The 22,380-nt window shown below is 48.5% G+C and overlaps 2 protein-coding genes across 2 annotated transcripts; one reads left to right on the forward strand and one right to left on the reverse strand.

The window, feature by feature from the left end:
• Positions 1 to 1,204: 1,204 nt before the first annotated feature.
• On the reverse strand, positions 1,205 to 11,408 carry Nlrp10 (NLR family pyrin domain containing 10). The gene is made up of 3 exons (XM_012950055.2): positions 11,310 to 11,408; positions 5,292 to 5,602; positions 1,205 to 2,874 (listed from the first exon to the last, which is right to left on the reverse strand). The coding sequence occupies exons 2-3, from the start codon at positions 5,563 to 5,565 to the stop codon at positions 1,205 to 1,207; spliced, it is 1,944 nt and encodes a 647-aa protein (XP_012805509.2). The 5' UTR covers positions 5,566 to 5,602; positions 11,310 to 11,408.
• Eif3f (eukaryotic translation initiation factor 3 subunit F) lies at positions 11,391 to 20,732 on the forward strand. The gene is made up of 8 exons (XM_045146293.1): positions 11,391 to 11,763; positions 17,554 to 17,624; positions 17,821 to 17,900; positions 18,193 to 18,330; positions 19,281 to 19,372; positions 19,732 to 19,868; positions 19,989 to 20,102; positions 20,504 to 20,732. Exons 1-8 carry the CDS (start codon positions 11,391 to 11,393, stop codon positions 20,579 to 20,581), a joined length of 1,083 nt encoding a protein of 360 aa, XP_045002228.1. The 3' UTR covers positions 20,582 to 20,732.
• The last annotated feature ends 1,648 nt before the right edge of the window (positions 20,733 to 22,380 follow it).

A 22,380-nucleotide genomic window follows, 5' to 3' on the forward strand; every position in this document is an offset into this window, starting at 1 on the left:
TTCCCAGCTCCAGCTATGGGTCTAGTACCACTGAGTGGATCAGTTAGCCAAATCAAGAGCAATTGATTCCTCACCATGGCTGTGTACCACTATTGCACTTGTGTAGGCATCACATCCGGTTATTTGTTGCTAACTAGGTTAAACAATGTGTTGCTTGGACAGATCTTGGTCATTTCCCCCAGTCGCCTATGTAGCGCCTTCTGGCACTAGACACGCTGACTGTCTGGGGACTGACTCTCTCCTGGCTTCCAGCCATGTCATTCCATTTTACGTGTCAGCTGCGTATGGAATCTTCAGCAATAGGGTCTTACCACTGGCCTTTGGTGGGTCATCAAGTACTCTGACCGAAGTCTGTCATTGTTTTGGGAAACCTTGTAGGTTTCTCTGATCAAAAGCTCATTGTGGATGGTAGGCCCAAGCTGGAAGTGGGACACCCAGCTTCTTTAGCCTTCCAACGTGAACGGGCGACCAGTGGCTCTCCAGACACCCTCTTCAGCATCAGATTGGACTTCTAGCCTTGTAGACTGAGCAGCTGCCAGGTTCTCAGCTTTCCCATCATGCCAACAGCAGCAGCCATCATTAGACTACCCGACCTGTACCATGTAAGCCAGTCTAGTAAATCCCTTTTGGAACATGCATTCATCCCAATAGTTCTGTTCCTCTAGAGAACTCTGACTAAACCATGCTTCTCCAGACTCCTAGTGCTAAGCTGAATCTCCCAGCCCTTGCTTATGTAATTCACTTGTTTCTCTGTCCTCTCCGGCACACGTTACTCTGATCCCTCATCTCCCCCATCCTTTTCAGTCTCTGCCCTTCGCCACTCTTGCAGTCAGGCAGAAATCACCCAACGAAGAGCAGCTTGTGGGGAAAAAGGGGAGGATTATTTTGGCTTACATACTGGAGGGGAAGCTCCATGATGGCAGGGGAAATGATGGCACGAGCAGAGGGTGGACATCACCTCCTGGCCAACATCAGATGGACAACAGCAACAGGAGACTGCCAAACACTGGCAAGAGGACCTGGCTATAATACCCATAAACTGGCCCCCCAACAATCCATCGCCTCCAGAAGGCGTTAATTCCCAAATGACCGTCAGCTGGGAACCTAGCGTTCCGAACACCTAAGTTTATAGGAGACACCTGAGTCACACCACTGCGCCCACCCTCCTGATTCTCTACCACACCGTCCTGCTCACCCTTCACCTCTACTGCCCCCTTCTGCCCCCAAACCTACTGCTTCTAACTTCCTGGTCTGCTTGCTCTGTCCCCCCGCTGTTTTCACTGGAAGCCCCCTTTTGTTTCTTTGCTTGAGTATATTTTCCTGAAATAGGAAGTATTTGCTCCTCTTTCTGCCCCTTACCAAAGGTGGTTGTAACTGAAAATGGCTTGCTGTTGCCCGGTTTTCTGTCCTGTAAATAATCAATCTTGAACAAGATGTCTTTCATCTGAAAACCTTTTGTGAGCTTTTTTATTTTAGACTCATACAGGGAGAATTCCAACTCCCAGGACCGGTGGTGCTTTGCACATTCCATTTGTTCTTTAAAATGCTTCAGGTCTTGCATTAACGAGGGAGCTGTCTTGAATAAGTTCTTAAACTTCCAGTTCAAAGCGCTGTCTGTTTTTAGTATGTCGAATAAAAACTGCATACTGAGGCTCACCTCTTCGTATTCCTCCTGATCCTTTACCTCCAGCAACCTGTCCACCTCCCTGCGGGTCTCCTCACCCAGCTGGTTCTGGTCTTCCTTCATGAGGAAGGACATGGCATGAAAAAACTCCTGGAAGCTGATGTGGCGGAAGCTGTAGAACTTCTTGATGCCAAGGCCCTCTTGGTACTCGCTGCTGCTCAGGAACGCAGTGAGGCGGGGGCCGTCTAAATTGTGCCTTTTGAGGTCATCCTCTTTAAATAGCAGCCTGTGGTGCTGGATCCCCTCTGCTGCCAAGGAGCACAGACCCTTCAGGACCCTATACCGGGTCAGGTCAGAGCAGTCCCCATCACCGTCAGCGGGCAGGAAGGTGGAAACGTAGGCAGTGTAGATGTCAGTGCTGTTGCTAGGTGGTTCAGAGACCTCCTGGCCTCTGTCCAGGTGTGCCTTCAGCCAGGAGCAGAGCACCCAGCAAATGCCAGGAACCTGACATGCTTTGTAGAGGATGGCACTTTTCTGTACAAACCCAAAGGCTTTTCTGGCTCGCTCCTCGTCTGCAAAATAGAAGTCGAAATACCTCTTCCTCTCCTCCTCGGAGAAACCCAAGACGTGGACGTGGACGTGGCGCCGGTCACCCAGCATGGACTCCAGATTCCGCAGGGCGGGGGGCCGAGTGGTGATGAGAAGGGAGCAGGTGGGAAGCAACCTTCTCCTGATTAGGAGGTGCAGCACCTTCTCCATGCAGCTCGACCCCCACTTCTTCAGCTGTTCCTCAAAGGGCCTCTGTAACTCATCATAGCCATCCAGGATGAACAGAAGCCGCTCAGGCTGTCTCAAGATCTCCGTGGCTGGGGCTTGACTGTCCCCGCAACACCAGAAGAGGAGCTGATGCAGGTCACACCTGGGCAGCAAGACCACCTCTCTGCAGCTCACATAAAAAACGTAGTCAAACCGGTCTGGATACAGGGCCCCTCTGGCCCACTCCTGCACCAATTTTTTGACCAGGGTTGTCTTGCCGGTGCCAGCAGACCCTTGGAGCACCACCACAGAGGGATGAGGCTCTTCTCCTGGACCAAATAAAGTCTCCATCCCGACTGAGTGCAGCTCCTGCTCCAGGCCAGGGCCGGCAGGCGGTTCTGCTGCCACCAGGAGCAGGCGGTTGAAACTGCCCTTGACTCCCTGGTCTTCCTCCGCTAGGCTGCGCACATGCTCCCGGTAGATTTCTCTGTAATCTGAAGGACACAAATCGGGTTTCAGGTGACCAAATGGGATAGCAACGGAAAAGCAAAATGGACCCTCAGCCTCCCTGCCTTTCTTCTTCTTTTAACATATTTTATTATTTATTTATTATTAAGAGAGAGAAATAGGCAGGGAGAGAGAATGGGCACATCAGGACCTCCAGCCACTGCAATCGAACTCCAGATGCCTGCACCCCCTTGTGCATCTGGCTTATGTGGGTACTGGGGAATCGAACCTGGGTCCTTTGACTTTGCGTTTGTTTGTTTGTTTGTTTGTTTGTTTGTTTGTTTGTTTGTTTGTTTGTTTTATGAGGTAGGGTCTCACTCTAGCTCAGGCTGACCTGGAATTCACAGTGTAGTCTCAGGGTGGCCTCGAACTCGTGATCCTTCTATCTCTGCTGCCTGAGTGCTGGGATTAAAGGCGTGCGCCACCACGCCCAGCCTATGCCTTTCTTCTTGAGTCTCACCTTCTTCACTCTCTACTTTTATATCCCTTAAGTGTGCATATATGAGGGCTGGAGAGCTTAGCAATTAAGGTGCTTGCCTTCAAAGCCAAAGGTTTGATTCCCCAGTACCCATGTAAGCCAGATGCACAAGGTGGAACATGCATCTGCAGTTAGTTTGCAGTGGCTGGAAGCCCTGGCATGCCCTCCCTCTCTCTCTCTCTCTCTCCCTCCCTCCCTCCCTCTCTCCCTCTTTCTCTCTCTAAGATAAATAAATAAAAACATAATATTTAAAAATAAATAAGTGGGCTAGAGAGATGGCTTAGCGGTTAAGTCCTTGCCTATGAAGCCTAAGGACCCTGGTTTGAGGCTCAACTTCCCAGGACCCATGTTAGCCAGATGCACAAGGGTGCGCACATGTCCGGAGTTCATTTGTAGTGGCTGCAGGCCCCGGTGTGCCCATTCTCTCCCTCTCCCTCTCTCTCTCTCTCTCTCCCCCACCCCTTCTCTTTCTCTCTCCGTCTGTCACTCTCAAATAAATAAATAAATAAATAATAAAATAAATAAATAGTTTATTTATATGGCTTCATGGGGAAACTGCTGTGAATGTATGAGAGAGAGAGGGAGAATGTATTGTATGTGTGGATATTTGTGCTGTGTGAGTCCATGCTTGCATCCATACATGTTCATGGGAACATGCTGATGGAACTTTCAGTACTGTGCAGGAAAGTCATGTCAGCATGCACCAGCAAAATATATCTCCAATGTGTATATTCATGAAAGTCTCTTTGTGTGACAGCAGAAGAGTGTCTGAGTGGTCATGTGAAATGCCTTCACAGGGAGAGGTGAGAATAGAAAGAGGAAAGGGAAGGGAAGCCAGAGGATGATGATAAGGCATCAGGAGCCTATTCTTGGTAAAGAGCACGCCAGCAGTACAAAGAACCCAGCAGCTGAGCAAGAGACACGACTGGGTCCACATCCTCCTCCCATCCCATTCTTATAGCACGAGGAGAGAGAGGAGCCCATAGGAGAAGTCACAGGCACCAACAGATCCTTCCCTCCCTCCCCTGGAAAGCAACACGAAGGAAGAAATGGCTACTTAGGCTTTCACTGGCCCACTGGCCCCTTGAGAGCAGGAACACAGGAGAATGCATTCTGTGAGGGGGCAGCATAAGCACCTGCCAGAAAGCAACTACAGAGAGACGTGACCCACACCCTTACACTGATGCTTCTGCTTAATGGAAATTCCCTCCTCCAAGACCATCTCCTATCCCCAAGTTCCTCCTTGCATTCCCTCCCCCTGCCCCACCCAGAAGAGCACCTGGACGTGGGAAGTAGGAAGTCAAGTGTCATGATCATAAAATACCATAATCTGAGCCTGGAGAGATAGTGCAGTCAGTAAAGTGCTTGCTGTGCAAACATGAGAACTTGAGTTCAATCACCAGAACCTCGTAATCCCAGCCATGGGAAAGTGGAGACAGAAGGATCCCTGGCACTCACTGGCCAGCTGCCTACAGGCCAATAAAGGGTATCGTGACACATGCATTTAATCCCAGCACTCGGGAGGCAGAGGTAGGAGGATCACCGTGAGTTCGAGGCCACCCCGAGATTACATAGTGAATTCCAGGTCAACCTGGGCTGAGACCCTACCTCAAAAAAAAAAAAAAAAAAAAAAAAAAAAAAGGTAGATCGCACCCAAAGAATGAGGTTGTCCTCTGACCTCCACATGCACATGCGTGCACGCACACACACGCATACCACAGTCTTTCTATAAAAAAAACCTTAGCTCAGGATCTAAACCTGGCATTCTGAACCTGGTCAGAACACTCAGCTGAGACCTCCTAGGAGCCCAGGCAAGGACAGGGCATGGTGAAAGAAGGCATAAGCCATCCAACAGGGGAGTCTGTGGGTGTAGTTTGAGGTTTCAGTTCTGGTGCCACCCTGATCGCTCTCTCCAGCTGGACTCACCGTTCAGATGAACTTGGCTTAGCTGGTCCACAAGTTCCAACAAGTTCATGATCTTCAAGACCTTGAGTACTACTCTCACAGCCTCCTGGGCTCCGTACATTAAAATCAGTCGTGAAGCCAGGTCCACCCGACTCAGGCGCTCCAGCTCCCCGCGAGCCAGATGAGGTTGGGTCATAGCCCGTAAGTGGAACTTCAGTGTCTTGAAACTGTTCTCAAGATCACTCAGAGCCCAGAGCAATGCCTCCTGGGGGCTTTGGGACAGTGCTGAGGCCATGGCGATCTGAAGCGGTGGTCAAGTTCAGCCCAGTGACCTGGAGAGGGAGTGAGAAGGTGCTGAGCGGTGAGCAGCCTGGAGACACCTCACCCACTCAGCTTCCTCAGTACTCGGCAGGCTGTGGAGCCGAGGCCAGAGAGAGATGAGAAACATGCGGAGCTCCGAGAGGGCCGGGAGATGGGGCAGCAGAGGGGTGTGTTTGACATCACCCTCTGCCTCTCTGTCAGGTGGCACGTGTGATGGTATAATAGGCAAGAAGCTCTCTCACTCGCTCGCTCGCTCTCACCCAGATCTATCTCTTAATCTCTCCTCCCTCATTTTCACATGTTTTCTTTCTTGGTGTTAGTGTGTGTGGTATATGTTTGTGTGGTATATGCACATGCATGTACAAGGGCATGTGCCCATGCGCACATGAGTGGAGGCCAGAAAACACCAAGTGGCTTCTGTTATAGGACACTGAGTGTCTTCCTCTGTTGCTTCAGACAGGGTCTCTCACTGAACCTCGTGCCATTGGGGGGTTATACTGACTGACCATCAAACCCCAGTGGTCCTCTTCACCTTGGCCCCCTCGGCATTGGGGTTATAGACACGCGTGGCTATGACTGGCTTTGTACGTGGGCACTGGGGATCCAAATCAGGCCCTCGTACTTGTGCAGCAAGCCCTTTTACTCACTGAGCTCCACAAACTGTTGTTTTTCCTTTTTCTTAGTTCTAGAAGTTCAGCCTAGGGCTCACACACTAAGCAAGTACTCTACCACTGAGCTATATTCCCAGCCTTTCACATGCATTTTTTGTTTGTTTATTTTTGTTTTTCGAGGTAGGGTCTCACTCTGGCTCAGGCTGACCTGGAATTCACTATGTAGTCTCAGGGTGGCCTCGAACTCTCAGCGATCCTCCTACCTCTGCCTCCTGAGTGCTGGGATTAAAGGCGTGCGTCACCACACCTGGCTCACATGCATTCTTAATTAGGTCTTGATGCCTAATTTTGATGGATTCAGAGAAAATACTCTTTAAGTTTTGTTTGTTTTTTTTTTTAAGTTTCAAAAGGGAGCCTGCCCTTGATTTCATGAAGGTTTGCAGAGATGGTGTGTGTGTGTTGGGACTGCAGAAGTGCGGCTGGAAAGTAAGAAGTCTTAGTCTTTGGTCCACCGCCCTCACACATCAGTACCGTGGGTTACTCACTCAGGGCATCTAAAGCTGGGCTCCAGTTCAGATAAGGAGAAAAGTGAAAATAATGGTGCAAAGTGGAATTGACACTTTTGAGTGCTTAATTTTTGCTAAGCATTTTTTTTTTTTTTTGTATGAGAAAGAAGAAAGGAAAAAAAAATAATGAAGCTTTCAGAATACAGAAGTATTTTGTTATCTAAGGTCAGTGAGGAATCCATCTCAGGACTACAGTGCCTGAAAATGTTCAAAATAGTATTTGGGACTGGACTTACTGAGATCCAAATATCCATGTTTTTGTTTTTGTTTTTTTTTGTTTATTTAGTTATTTATTTGAGAGCGAGCAAGAGAGAGAGAATGGGCGCACCAGCACCTCCAGCCACCGCAAATGAACTCCAGATGCATGCACCACCTAGTGGGTCTGGCTTATGTGGGTCCTAGGGAATCAGGCCATGAACCGGAGTCCTTAGGCTTCACAGGCAAGCGCTTAACCACTAAGCCACCTCTCCTGTCCCTATATATCCATGTTTTGACTTGATATAAGTGAAATAAAGAAACATGTTAGAAGCACATTGGGATCCAGGAACTGTGGCTACAGACCACAGGCCTGTTTTGAGAAACAGGGGTGCATCAGCCCAAAACTTCAGGGAAGAAAATACTTGGGGTACCTTCTGATGCTGGTAAAGCTAGTTCAGAAAAGAGAAGACGGCGCTTGAACATGCCAGGATTTCACACTAGGCTCAGGGGGGGAGCTGGGGGTGAGGCAAGGGTGACTCAGCTCCCTGGAGTAGGAAGACAACAAGCACTGTGCTGGGGAGAGATGACATGGATCCCTTTTCAGCTCTGCAGATCAAGCTTAGGTGTCTTAGCTCAACCCCATTTGTTCACTGTCGGGTAAGCACGTGCATAAGAAATGTGGGGCTGGAGCAAGTGAAGGAGCTCACCGAGCTGTGAAGTCGGGCTACACTCTGGGCCTGTCAGTGACCTGAGCAGTTGCTTACCCAGGGCAAACTTGACCTCAGTCCTTAACCACATTAAGACAGAGAAGCAAAGGAGAGGCTTAAGGGATGAGGTATTCTGCTACCAGAAGAAAAACAGCCAGCAGGTGCTCTGCGTCCCTCTCTGTTTACAACCTGTCCCCAGTCTGGGCAGGGGCAGTCTGACTAGTCAAAGGAGCTGGAGTACTACTATCATAGCTTCACCCACAGCTTCATTTGGAAACTGCTGCAACAAAAAAAAAAAAAAGAAAAAAGAAAAGAAAGAAAGAAAGAAAAGAAAAAGAAAAAGAAAAACCAAAGGTAGGAGGATTGCCATGAGTTTGAGGCCACCCTGAGATTACATTGTGAATTCCAGGTCAGCCTGGGCTACAGTGAGACCCTACCTTGAAGAAAAGAGGAGAAGAGAAGAGAAAAGAAAAAGAAGGAAAGAAGGAAGAAAGGGTGGGAGGGAGGGAGGGAGGGAGGGAGGGAGGGAGGGAGGGAGGGAGGGAGGGAGGGAAGAAGGAAGGAAGGAAGGAAAGAAGGAAGGAAGGAAGGAAGGAAGGAAGGAAGGAAGGAAGGAACGAACGAACGAACGAACGAACGAACTGCGGCAGGATGTGCATCACCAAAATGAAAAAGGAAACAAGAGCTCGGGAAGATAACAGCACATACACACTGACTCCTAAAGGGAGTTAGGTTGATGGCCAAGAGAGCTAGACTCTCCAAAAGCCCCAGGAGAAGAGCAGTGTCACTTAAAAGATGTCTCCAGGACCAAAAGAACAGAGGACTGGTGACCAGAGGTTTGGAAAACTAGAAGTCAGTTTCCAGAAAAATGGAAAAGCGAAAGTTATTAAATAAGGAAATATTTTAGGAGAAAACAAAAATAAGACAGAAACTGTGGTAAGTTACAACATTCATGAGTGAGTAGTGTTTCAAATAAGCATAGACACTGAACAAAACGTGCAATACAAGCAAATTGAAAGGATGGCAATGGAATGCGCTAGGATAGAAAGCAAATAGATAATGCCTTAAACTGTAACTCAGAAGGTAGCGGTGGGGCTCAGTGGTTAAAGGCAACGCTTTCAAAGTCTGCCAGTCCAGGTTCAGTAGCCCAGAACCTAAGTAAAGCCACATGCACGAAGTAGTGCACATATGTATCTGGGGTGCATTCGCAGTGGAGGGAGGCCCTGGCCTGCCATTCCCATTCCCATTCTCATTCTCTCTCTCTCCCTTTCTCTCTCTCTCCCCCTCTCTTTAATAAATAAATAAATATTTTAGAAAATATACTGGTATACATGTGCTACTTAGAAGTAGAAAGTTGTAACAAGAGACAGTTAAAATGGAATGAAGGGGAGGAAGAGGGAGAAAGACAGGGTTAAAGACAGACTACTGTTTTGGAGCATAGGATTTTAAAGCTAGTTGGATTTTTAACCAAGAGCATGTATCATGATAAAACAAGAAATTAATTCATCCAAGATAGGCGGTAAAGAAGCAGAGGTGATATGTCTCAACAAATCTGTCTGGCAACAAAAGGAATTTGCAAGGTAGCATGGAAAATGTGAGGTAAAGAAAAGGTTTTCGTTGTTTGCACATGGAAGGGGGAGGATATATTCAAATGCCAACAACAACAAAAGAAAAAGAAAGCTCAAAAGTGGATCAGGTTAGAAATGCAGGAAAAGAAGGAAAAACCCAAAAGAGAGCATTGAGAATGGATTCAAAGCAATGGGGGACTTTTTAGTGAGAGAGACCATGGGGTACAGAGAAGGAGATGTGGGGTTTGTGGTGAAAAGATGAGTGCAGGCAGTCTGCTGGACACTCTCTTCTGCATTGCATGTGAATAACAGCATCACCCAAGAGTTTGAGGGCAGTGGGTGGTTGGAGAAGAGAGAAGCAAGGAGACGAATGATTCCAGCCCTCTCTCCCTTTCGTCCTTTTTCAAGGCTCTGAGGCCCAAGGCTCAGACAAAGCTTAGGAAAGAATGGGAACTGACTTTCCCAGAACCATAGCCAAACCTGGGCAAAAGATAGAAAAGAAACCCAAGGATAAAATCCAGGAATCCAAAATAGGGAAATAAAAGAATGAGACGTGACTGTGAAGGTTGGGTGATAGAGAAGAGAGAGGCCACTTACTGTGAAGGCTTCAGATCTTGAGATCACTGAGCCAGAGATTCTAAGTCACACCTCAAGAAGTAGAAATGAGATGCACAGGAACCAGTTTTAATTGGAGGGTGGAGGCAAAGATGGAATGAGACCTCCCTTTCTGTTAACACTGGCCTGGTTGGGGACAGAAATGACAACTAGATAAAATGAATCCCTAAAAAGAAGGTGGTAAAAATAAGGAAGTAAGGAGCCAAGATACAAGCAGAGACAATAACTGTGAGAGAAGAGATAAACCAGAATCACAAGGTGACGCAAGCACACAAGGCTGTACATGAGCACAAGATGGCACACACTTCTGGCACTCAGTATCAGTGGCTGGAGGCCCTGGATCGTCAATTCTCCTCTCTCTGTCTCTCTCTCCCCCCTCTCAAAAAAAAAAAAAAAAAAACAGAAGAAATTGAACAGACAAAACAAAGTCAGAGAGAGAGAAGAGGGAGAGAGCTAGCTAGAGCATATAGATATTTCTTTCCATCACTGGAGAAGCAGGCTCATATTTAACAATCTGCAGTCTCATATTTAACATGACCCTCTGGAAGATATTACCCTGGGATTCCCAAACATGCTCCCCAGAACAATACAAATGTATATGTGATAATTGTATATGTCAGCCTACCCGGGCCATGAGGTACCCCAACCTTTGGTCAAACATCATTCTAGAAGTGTCTGTGAGGCTTTATTTAGGAAGAGACGAACATTTGACTGAGTAGCAGAGTAAAGCAGATTGCCTCTGGCAATGGAGGTGACCCTCACCCATCAGTTGAAAGCCTGAGCAAAACAAAAAGGCTGACCTTCCCATGAATAGGTGGACCCTCCTCTTTTATGGCTGAATAAAACTCCATTGTGTATGTGTACCATGTTTCTTCTCATTTATGGATCCTAAGTTTTTTATAGATTTATCATAAAACCTCATATGGTGCCCTAGCCGTTGAGCCATTTATCCAGCCCCAATTACTGTATATCTTATCACATATAACATTATATGTAATTTAGTTATTATTTTCCCCACCTTTACTGTTCTGTTCTCAAGGGCTTAAAAGACATAATAGGCAGGCAAATTATTGACGCCTTACGGCTATCAGGAATAAAATCCTTTTTTGAGGTGCTGGCGATGGAACCCAGGTTGTTGCATGTGCAAGGCAAGTGTTCTACCACTAAGCTACAACTCCAGCCATAGAGCCCTTTTGTAGGGCACTGTGACATCAATTATCCCATCTGAGTATAAAACAGGACTTGGCAACCTTTGCTTCCTGCTCTGTGCCGCCACCTGGCGGCAGCTGTGTAAACTGAGTAACTTTGTTTCTCTTCCAATGTGGTCCCAAGTTTACTAGGAACTACTTAGCTTGCTTCACTGTGTGCGCATCGGACAGAAATTATACAGTGCAACCCAACCGGAAATGTCCGTGCTCCACCCATAACCAATGGGTAAGAGGATCTGACTCACATGGTACACAGTCAGCCTATCAGATTCCTAGTTTCCTGCAACTCCGTCCCTTCCGCTCTCGGTTCCTTCTTTCTCAACAAGATGGCAGCCCCGGCCGTGCCAGCAAGTGTTCCTCCGGCCGCTCCGGCGCCAGCTCCGGCCCCGGCCGTCAACCCCGCGGCGGGCGCGGCCACGACAGCGCCGACTCCAGGCGCCCCGGCGCCCGCTGCGGCTTCGGCGCCCGCGTCCGCCCCGGATCCCGCCGCGGCCGCAGCGACTCCCGCAGCGCCGGGCCAGACCTCGGCCTCGGCAGCCCCAGCGCAGACCCCGGCGCCCTCGCTGCCGGGTCCCGCCCTCCCGGGGCCCTTCCCTGGCGGCCGCGTGGTCAGGCTGCACCCGGTCATCTTGGCCTCCATCGTGGACAGCTACGAGCGGCGCAACGAGGGCGCTGCCCGAGTCATCGGAACGCTGCTGGGTGAGTGGGTGGTCCGGGGAAACGGACGTCCTCGTTTAATCTCTCCCCTCGTGAGCTGTTTCCTCCCTGATGTCCCACCTCCCTCTCACTCCTCCCGGTTGATCTCCGTTTGTTCCTCCGTTCCGCCTTCCTAAGTAACTTGAACCCTGCCGGATGGCTGTTACTTTGAGCCACATAAAATGCGCATGGCGTTGATAGTCAGTTACTGGTTAAATAGTGAGTGTCGTATGTCCTATATGTTCTTTTTAATGATACCAGCAAGGAAGTATGATGAGCCCATCCAGTCATAAATGGGACTGAGGGCTGGAGAGATGGCTTAGCGGTTAAGGCGTTTGCCTGCAAAGCCAAAGGACCCAGGTTCGACTCCCCAGGACCCACGTAAGCCAGATGCACACGGGGGTGCACGCATCTGGAGTTCGTTGGCAGTAGCTGCAGGCCCTGGCACACCCATTCTGTCTCTCTACCTGCCAATTTCTGTATCTATCTCTCTCTCACATAAAGAGATAAAAATAAAAAAGATGGGGCTAAGGGGGGCTGGAGAGATGGCTTAATGGTTAAAGGCGCTTGCTTTGCATAGCATGATGGCCCGAGTTCTGCCCCCCCCCCGGACTCACGTAAAGCCAGATGCACAAAGTGGCTCATGCGTCTGGTGTCCATTTGCAGTGACAGGATGCCCTGGCGCACCCATACTCACTCTCTCTGCCTCCCTCCCGCCCGATCAAATACATAAATTAAACATATTTCAAATAAGTATTTTTTAATATTTTTATTGACAACTTCCATAATTATAAACAATATCCCATGGTAATTCCCTCCCCCCACTTTCCCCTTTGAAACTCCACTCTCCATCATCCTCTCAATCAGTCTCTTTTATTTTGATATCATGATCTTTTCTTCCTATTATGGTCTTGTGTAGGTAGTGTCAGGCACTGTCAGGTCATGAATATCCAGGGCATTTTGTGTCTGTATGAGCACGTTGTAAGGAGTCCTACCCTTCCTTTGGCTCTTACATTCTTTCTGCCACCTCTTCCCAGTAATTTTTTTTTAATGAGGCTGAGGGCTGGAGAGATGGCTTATTGGTTAAGGCACTTACCTGCAAAGCCAAAGGACCCAGGTTCAATTCCCCAGTACCCACGAAAAGCCAGATGCAGTGGCGCATGTATTTGGAGTTCTTTTGTAGCAGCTGGAGGTCCTAGTGCGCCCATTCATATTCCCCTTCTCCTCCTCTCTCCCTCTTCCTTCCTCCCCCCCCATCTGTCACTGCATACAAATAAACAAATAAATTGTTTTATAAAACTGAGGCTGAAACAACTCCCAGTAGAAGTTAAGAACCCTTCACTTGGGCTAGAGAGATGGCTTAGCGGTTTAGGTGTTTGCCTGTGAAGCCTAAAAACCCTTGTACTACTTACTCCAAATGTTAGCCAGATGCACAAAGGTGAAGCAAGCAAGCAAGCGCAAGGTCTCGTATGACCACTAACTAGGTGGCACAAGCATCCGGAGTTCAATTGCAGCCACTGAGGCCCTGGCAGGCCAGTTCTCTGTCTTCTCTGTGGGCACACACTCTCTCTCTCTCTCTCTTAAAAAAATAAAAATAAAAAATAACCCTTGTCTGGCATGGTGGCACACGCCTTTAATTCCAGAACCCAGGAGGCAGAAGTAGTAGGATCGCCATGAGTTCAGGGCCACCCTGAGACTACATAGTGAATTCCAGGTCAACCTAGGCTAGAGCAAGACCCTACCTCTAAAGAACACCCCCCAAAAAAAGAAGAAAAAAGAAAAGAGAGAACCTTAAGACTTTTCTCCAATAAAGTCTAATTCCTCTGCCATACATATTCCTACAGAATTCTCTTTCTTTTTTTAACATGCACTCCAGATGTATGCACCACTTTGCATCACTTGGGTACTGGGGAATCAAACCCAGGTTGTTAGGTTTTGCAGGCAAATGCCTTGACCACTGAGCCATTTCTCCAGCCTTACCAGGTTTTTTTAATTTGTGTGTGCGTGTGTGTGCATGTGTGTACCATGGTGAGCAGGTGAAGGCCAGAGGACAACCTCCAAGCACAAGGCCAGGTCTTGTGCTTCTGCTGGCTGCTGGCTGCTGGCTGCTAGCCAGCTGCTGCCTGGCTCGAGAGATTCTCCTGGTTCAGCCTCACACTGGATTCACAGATGCAAGAACCACTTTTGCATCCAGTTTCACGTGGGTGCTGGGGAGGATTGAACTTTGAGCTTGGGCTGCAGGCTTTGCAAGTAGAAGCCAGAGGAGAACATTGGGTGTCCTGTTGTCTCACTTGTTCCTGTATTTATCTCCTTGAGATGGGGTCTCTTCCTCGACCCGAGAGCTGCTGTCATTAGTAAGACCCAGCAGTTCTCCAGTCTCTCCCCTCTCCACCAGTTACTGGGGTTACAGGTATACGTGGCCATACACAGCTTTTTATGGGGGTTCTGGAGAGGCAAACCTGGCAGTCTTCAGCTCAAGAGGCCCTCGTGCTTAAGCAGCAAGCACTGTAACAGTTTTATAGTGTGCGAGTGTCATCAGTGATTTCAATTAATTTAACAAAATTAATGTCAGACTAAGAAAAGTGTCCATCTCTGCATCACTGTTCTGTAACAGGACAGTACTGTGCCCTGGTTCACTTTGGAAGAGTCTGAGGATCGAGCAGACTAGCATCACCATGGTAACTGTGGAGTGAAGCATAAATGACTGCAGCTCAAGCATTTGTTAAGTGTCAAGTCAGTGCTGCAAAATCACTTTTTAACAGAAGCTCGCAGTATGGCAGTTACAGAATGCTGTCACACTGTGGGAGGTTAAGAATGGAGTGAGGAACTGGAGGGGTGGCTCAGCAGTTAGGGCACTTGCCTGACAGACTTCTTGGTGCCCACCAGTAGTATGCTGACTCCTTCAGTGCATTTGCTGCAGCAGCTGGAGGCACTGGTGTGCCCATTCTGTCTGTTCCTCCCTACCCCTCTCTAACCTTACAAATAAATTGAAAACTTATTTTGGTCATTTTTGAAGCAGGGACTCATTCTAGCCCTGGCTGACCTGGTATTTACTTTGTAGCCCCAGGCTGGCCTTGAACTCAGTGATCCTCCTTCCTCTGCTTCCAAGGGCTAGGATCTAAGTTGTAGACCACCACACCCAGATGATACATATGTTCATCGCAGTAGAATAAAGGAAGATAGGAGAAAGCTAACTTTTGGGGACAGTATCAAGTTAGGAGTGAGGCTCAAGAAAAACCAGGAGGTGCCAGTTTGCTCACCCTGGCACCAGAAACTTTGACAAAAATGTCTAAGACTGATCCACAGTGCCCCTACTGCCCACAGTGTGCTGTACTACCTGGGTGAGCTGACCCTTAGGTTCATCCTTCAAACTTACCAGCCAATCAGGTCTTCCCCTTACATACCTGAAAAGGCTGTGGCCTTTCAGCCCCTCCCTCTCGGAACACCTCTCAGTGTGCGCCCCACTGCTCTCTCCCTCTCCAGCTCTTACTGTGTGACCAGAACACACGCAAGTCTGGCCCATTACATTCTTTCTTGTTTTTTTGTTAATTTATTATTTGAGAGAGAGAGAACAGCTGCTCTAGGGCTTCTAGCCACTGCAAACAAACTCCAGATACATGTGTCACCCTGTGCATCTGGCTTATGTGGGACCTGGAGAATCGAACCTGGGTCCTTAGGCTTCGCAGGCAAGTGCTTTAGCTGCTAAACCATCTCTCCAGTCTCTGCACTGTTTCTTGATCTAAACTTTTCCACTTGCCTTTGTTTTATAGATTGGAGTAACATCTCACTACCTGTGTGATACACTGCATGGCTGCTTCCCTGGCTCTCGATGGTGTTCTTGCTTTGCACTCGGGGTAGCCATGAGCGTACTTCTCTCCAACACTCATTCCTCCTCTGATTCTCTTCGTTGATATCTGCCCTCTCAGTATTTTCATTCAGCCTCACCGTTTGTCCTCTTAACTCGCCTAAAAACACATGGCAGTTGCCGTGTGCGTTCCTTCTAGGACTCCCTACACAAGCTCCTAGATTTCGCTTTTCACATGTTCGCAACTTTGCCCTAATTTCTCTCTAAAATCCTCTGTTTCTTTCAAATTCAAGTGCTTGCAGCTTTATTCCAGTTTTGCCCTAGAGACCCTCAATTTCTCTTCTTCTGATACTTTTCCCCCATCTCCAGGAAAGCATGTGGTGGATGCTGTGTGTGTTTTCTGAGTCTTTCTACATAGACGTCTAAGTTCTACTTTCAATGTGCTAAAGACCTTAATTTCTCTTAAATGAGCCCTATAAACTGTACAGTATTTCCACAGGACAGTATGTTTCCTAAACCCAACAATTTGTGACTTCACCCTAAATAAACTTAATAATTCATATTTTAAGTGTGCAGTCTGTCAGAACTATTCAGCTGTCTTTCTAACAAGAAAACAGCCATAGATAATGCAGAAACAATTGGGCATGTAAAGTTTTATTAACAGAAACATTTCTAGGACACAGTTTGACCTAGAAAAGAAGAATTAAGTAAAAACTAGGAAAACAGAGTGCTAAAGACCTTGAGATGTCAGTGTTCTGAGAAGCCAGTCAGTATGAGCAAGAGAGAACTCAAGAGACTGGTAACGTGGAAGCCCGGGGGAAAGAAAGCTGTGGGCTGGAGGAGTGGTTATGTCTGCTGGACGCTGTTGAGAGGTACATAGTTTTAACTGGGAAACAGAAGCCACAGTGCGCTGGAGTGGGTACAGGGTGCAGTCTGTGGGAGAGGGAGCACTCAGAGGCTGGGGTGGAAAGCGCCGGGAGGTGAGGAGTGGGTAAGTCAGGACGAGTCGTTGGTGAGATCAAGGAACTACTGAGAGTAGAGGTTCCAGAGCAAGAGTTTGAGGTTAAGAGGTAAAGACTGACATCTGTCTAGTGTGAGGCTCACAGGGAGAAGGGGGGTTCTACATGAAGATAGCTAGGGCTGTGCTGAAGGAGGTCCGTGTGTATGGTGGTTTATCCTGTCAACTTGACAGGCCTAGACTGATGATGTGTGAAGGATTATCGTGAACAGGTTCGTTGAGGTGAGAGGCCTGCCTGAGTGAGGAGGAGAGCCCGGCTGAGCTTTCTGACCGCGGGCTGCAGTGGCCAGCCCCCTCAAGCTCTGCTGCCGTGGCTTTCTGGCATGACGGACTGCTAGCTGGATTAGTCCTTTCTCCCGTAAACCAATTTTTGTCAGGATTTTTTTTCTCAGCAATGAGAAGGTAACTGATGGGGGCGAGAGAGATAGGTCAGTGGTTAAAGGCACTTGGTTGCCAAGCCTGCTGGTCCAGGTGCAGTTCCCAGTACCCATGTAAAGCCAGATGCAAAAAAGTGGCTCAGATGTCTGGCATTCATGACCCTAGTAGCACACGTGTGTGTGAGTGCCACACTTGCATGCAAGTAAATAAATAATTTTGACAAAATGCATGATACGTGTAACACTCCAAAAGTTGTGCTCAGCATGAGATGAGGCTACTGTATTGGTGTTCTACGTAGACATTAAATCTTCAGGTAGCCCTGCAGGTGGAATTATGAGGAGAAAGTCTAGAGGCTGAACAATGAATGTCTGAATTGCAAGGCTGGTAGTAGAAAGTCAGGGGCAAAGGAGACCTTATGGTGATGAAGAAAAGAGTGCCCATTCTCAGGAGAGTCGTGGTCCTGTTGATGCAAGCTTAGGTCTAATGTCGGTTTTATGGTCACTTACTGAGGGGACCTCCCAAAGTATCTCAAAAGTAGTCAGAGCCTGTCGGACCCCGAGGGTGATGTAATGCCTGGCTTGTTCTCTCACAGGAACTGTGGACAAGCACTCGGTGGAGGTCACCAACTGCTTTTCCGTGCCACACAACGAGTCAGAAGATGAAGTGAGTGGGGTTTGATCGGCAGCTCTGCGCCATGGCTGGGCATGCGCACAGTGGGCCGCACTCGGTACACGGCGCCCAGGGCCAGAGGCTGCTTGGCGCTGTCTCGCCTGCTGGTCCTCTTCTGTCTGCCGGGGGTGGTCGCCTTTTTACCCAGTTTGGTGTGCTTCCTAACACTCTTTTCTGCCTTCCCTCTTAGGTGGCTGTTGATATGGAATTTGCCAAGAACATGTATGAATTGCACAAAAAAGTCTCTCCAAACGAGCTCATCCTGGGCTGGTAAGCTGGGGAGGGAAAGGATGGAAGGCCTGTCACCTGTGCGGCACTCGCCAAGCTGATCTGGCCCTGTGGAGACTGGAAGTGTGGGGCCCAGGGGACTATATTGTATTTTTCTACAGTTCCGATCCTGAAAAGTCAAGAAACTTCGTTGTGAATTGTAGCTTTGTCCTGCAAGGGAGGGGTGGGTGGTATTAGGTTTCACTGCCAAAGGGGTGTCAGGCACCCTAGAAACACTCGATCGCTGTTGTGTTTGCTACTGGTGCCACGAGCCTAACTGTGTCCCATTCTCCAGGTATGCTACAGGCCATGACATCACGGAGCACTCTGTGCTGATCCATGAGTACTACAGCCGGGAGGCCCCGAGCCCCATCCACCTCACCGTGGACACAGGTCTCCAGAACGGCCGCATGAGCATCAAGGCCTATGTCAGGTGACCTCAGACCCCCTGGGCCATAGGGGCTTTGAAGGCAGGCCAGCTTGCCTAGAGAACACCCCACACAGTTTCATTCCTTCAGTGTACAGCTCGCTTCCTCCTCAGGAAGTTCATTGCTCCCTTTCAGCAGCTGTCATGAGAAAAGTTTCACTGTGAAGAAAATTCTGTCCACTTAGAGTCCCTCACTGATCTAGTTACACCAAAGTACTGATTGCTCATAACCAGTCCAAAGGGAAGCCCTCAGGTATCTGAACAAGCTCCTACATTTCTTGCACATAATCTTTCTGGAACAGCTGGTCCTTGTATGGGATGACACATCTCCTGATGCGTGGTGACCATGCTTGGTACTTCGCTGCTTCCCCTTTAGTTTGTTGTTAGAACTTAGCACAGCACTCACTGTGATTTACGTTCTCCTTGTTCTGAACTTGTATTTTCACCTGGGGTTGAGCGCAGTTTTGGCAGTCAGTTTCATTACATCATTGAACCACCAAACTTATGGGCAGCTGCAGTGTGTGTTGGTGGGGTTTGCTGGAAAGACTCCAGCAGCTGACTGAGGGAGGTAAGGGGGGGAGGGGGTTCTCTTTGTATTTCTTAGTGCCGTTCTTAGGCTCAGTCCCAGAAACACCAGTCAGTCTCTTACGCCTGTTTTCCATGGAGATACATGTCTAGGCAACAGGCTCCATGGAGAAATCCAGAGTCCTGTCTTCACGACCTGCACTGCAGTGTGGGAAGTATCTTCTAAGGAGCCAGGCCAGGTCCAAAGGCTGAGTTCCTTCTCACAGGCCAAGGGTTTGGTGTGTGCAGTAAGCCAGGAGAAAAGTGAAGTTTGTTCTGGTTATGCTTTGAGGGACAGCCTCTCTCGTCCTTCCAGTGTCAGAACTATGGAAGCATTACCAGCTGTGACCGCTCTCAAGGCCATCTCCTTAGCTTCTCTCGTCTCTCCCCAGCACTTTAATGGGTGTTCCTGGGAGGACCATGGGAGTGATGTTCACACCTCTGACGGTGAAGTATGCATATTACGACACAGAGCGCATTGGAGGTGAGTAACCCTCCCGTTCCCCCTTAGAGGTCTCCGGCTTGTTCGAGGAAGCTAGATGCAGGTCGTGGGTCACAAAGAAGAATCCTTGTTCCAAAGTATATGGGTTATGGGTGTTGAGAGTTATTCAAGGTAGGATACTGTCAGCCTAGAGGCCACATGACAGTTCATATGAGGCCAAATCAAATGGTTAGCATGCCAGGTAGAGGAACTTAGCTCTATCCAAAGGAAGAGAAGTCAGTAAGGGTAGAGCCGAGTTGAAGAGGGGTGTAAGGGTTAGCGGCATGGTTAGAGGCCTTCTCTTTCCCAGTGGTGGGGCTGCATTCCTTTGTTGTCTCTTACTCTGTACCACACACCCACAGTTGACCTCATCATGAAGACGTGTTTTAGCCCTAACCGGGTGATTGGACTCTCGAGTGACTTGCAGCAAGTAGGAGGGGCCTCAGCTCGCATCCAGGATGCCCTGAGCACGGTGTTGCAGTACGCCGAGGACGTGCTGGTGAGGGGAAGGAGTGCAAGCGGGCACAGGCTCCACCCTGGGATCGCTGAGGGCTTTATGGTGAACCCATGGTGCCAAGAGACGGAGCTGGGCCTCATCTAGTCTTTGTTTTGTGCTTAGTCTGGAAAAGTGTCTGCTGACAACACGGTGGGCCGCTTCTTGATGAGTCTCGTTAACCAAGTACCCAAAATAGTTCCTGATGACTTCGAGACCATGCTCAACAGCAACATCAATGTGAGTGCTGTGGCTGGGCCCTGGGAGCTGGGCAGACAAGGCTGCTGCCTCACAGTCAAGGTGGGGAGGGGAAGATGACCTACCTATGTTCAGGGTGTCAGGTATTGCCGACACTGCTGTGGCTTCTTACCTAGGTTCAGTAGAAATGCTCAAACTCAGGGATAATGAAACAGTTCATCTTCCACCCATAGATCTCATCTAAGCACCCCAGTCCATAGTGCCTTGGTAGGAACAGGAAAGTGAACAAGCATTTCTTCCTGTTTCCACCCTTGACTCCAATGAGGAGTCTGTCCCTGCTTTCATCACCCTGGACTGCTCCATACTCAGTGTCCACGTGGAGCCGGCCAGCACCAGCCCACCTGCCCCTTCCACCCACTCGTTGTTTACCCTGTGTCTTCCAGGACCTGCTGATGGTGACCTACCTGGCCAATCTCACACAGTCACAGATCGCTCTCAATGAGAAACTGGTAAACCTGTGAATGGGCCGCGTGCAGCCTCCTGCCGGTCTCCTCCGTCACTAGGGTTCAGAATGAAGTGGAGGTGAAGTGGTTTCTCTGTGGTCTTGAGTCACGTGGAATCAAGTCAGCTGCTGTGACTCCCAATAAACAGAGCCTGCCTTTTGTAAATGAATCCATCTCATGAGAGTTTATTGCTGGATGGGGGGGAGAAGATTGTTCTAGAGCCCGTACAGAAGTCAGGGAGTGGGCACCGTAGGTGGTACTTGGGCATGACTCATCATCTTCATCTTTAGTTGTGCCCACAGCCCAAGCCACATTAGCTTCACCTGTCCCCACACCAGAAAGCCTTTTTGGCACACTAGTTTTACAGCTGCTCTTTATCCCAACTCTTCATCAGAGCAAACTTTGTTTTGTCATTTCTTCCTCTGTAACATCTTACATGGGTGGCAGTACAAAGGAAGGGTTGCCTTGTGCGCTGTGTGGAAGGACCAGGAGTTGAGCCTGGTGAGCGGGAGGAGAAGACAAAGAGGACGGACACAGGCCTCAGCTCTGAGCCCGTGAGTCCATCCAGGTAGAAGTCCGCCTCAGTCTTTTTTTTGATGGGTCATTTGGTTTACGTAAAACTTCACAAAATTTCCAAGTGCTTTCTGTTATTTCAGAACAGCCAAAGGCAATGAAATCAGTATGTAATAAAATAAATTCTGTTTGTCAGGAATAAATTCTGGAGGTTTGTCATACAGTGTGGTACTTAATGTATGCCTGAAAGTTGCTAAAAGAATAGGTCTTGGGCTGGAGAGATGGCTTAGCAGTTTAAGGTGCTTGCCTGCAAAGCCTAACCTGAGTTTGATTTCCCCAGTACCCATGTAAACCAGATGCACAAAGTGGTACATGGATATTTATCTATGCTTGCAAATAAGAGTAGATCATAAGTCTTGTAACTACAAAGAAAATTAAGTGTGTGATGATAGATAGGTTAGCTAGCTTCATGTAATAACAGTATGCATATATCAAAGCATCCCATTAGCTGGCTATGGTGCCATGTCCCTGTAGTCCCAGCTACTCAGGAATCTGAGGCAGGAGGATCTCGCCAAGCTCATAATTGCAAAGCAGCAGCTTGGCCAACATAGCCAAATCCCATCTCAAAAACACATACGTTGTATATTTTTTCAACTTAAAAATGAAGATACAAGCCAGGTGTGGTGGTGCACGCCTTTAATCCCAGAACTTGGGAGGCAGAGGTAGGATGATTGCCATGAGTTTGAGGCCACCCTGAGACTACATTGTGAATTAGTGAATTCCAGGTCAACCTGAGACCCTACCTCGGAAACCCCCCCAAAAAAAATAAAATGAAGATGAATGAATGGTTAAAATGGAGAAGGGCTCCCTCTCCTCCCTCCCTAGTTAAGTAGAGATGGGTTCGCTGATTGGGAAGCAGGTAAGTGGTCATTTGGAAACAGTCCTTGGATCCCTGATTTATGACTTTCACTGGGATAGTTACAGGTAGATGAGGATGCCGTGGTTTGGATAATCCCCCAAAAGCCTGTGTTAAAGGCTCAGCTGCCAGCCTTAGGAGCCTTTTAGGAGGCAGAGCCTGGTAGGAAGAAGTTGGGTCACTGGGAGAGAGGGGTGCCTTTGAAGTGGCCATCGTAACCCAGCCCTTCCTGTCTGCTCCTGACTGCATGGGATGGGCACTCCTGCCATAATGGCCTGTCTCACCACAGGCCTAAGGTGACACTCCAACTTGCCATAGACTGAAGCCATGAGCCTCTCCTTCTTTAAGTTATCTCAGGTATTTGATCAAAAAGATGAAAATCTGTCTA

The sequence above is a fragment of the Jaculus jaculus genome, chromosome 3, assembly GCF_020740685.1.
Source record: "Jaculus jaculus isolate mJacJac1 chromosome 3, mJacJac1.mat.Y.cur, whole genome shotgun sequence".
Classification (NCBI taxonomy): domain Eukaryota; kingdom Metazoa; phylum Chordata; class Mammalia; order Rodentia; family Dipodidae; genus Jaculus; species Jaculus jaculus.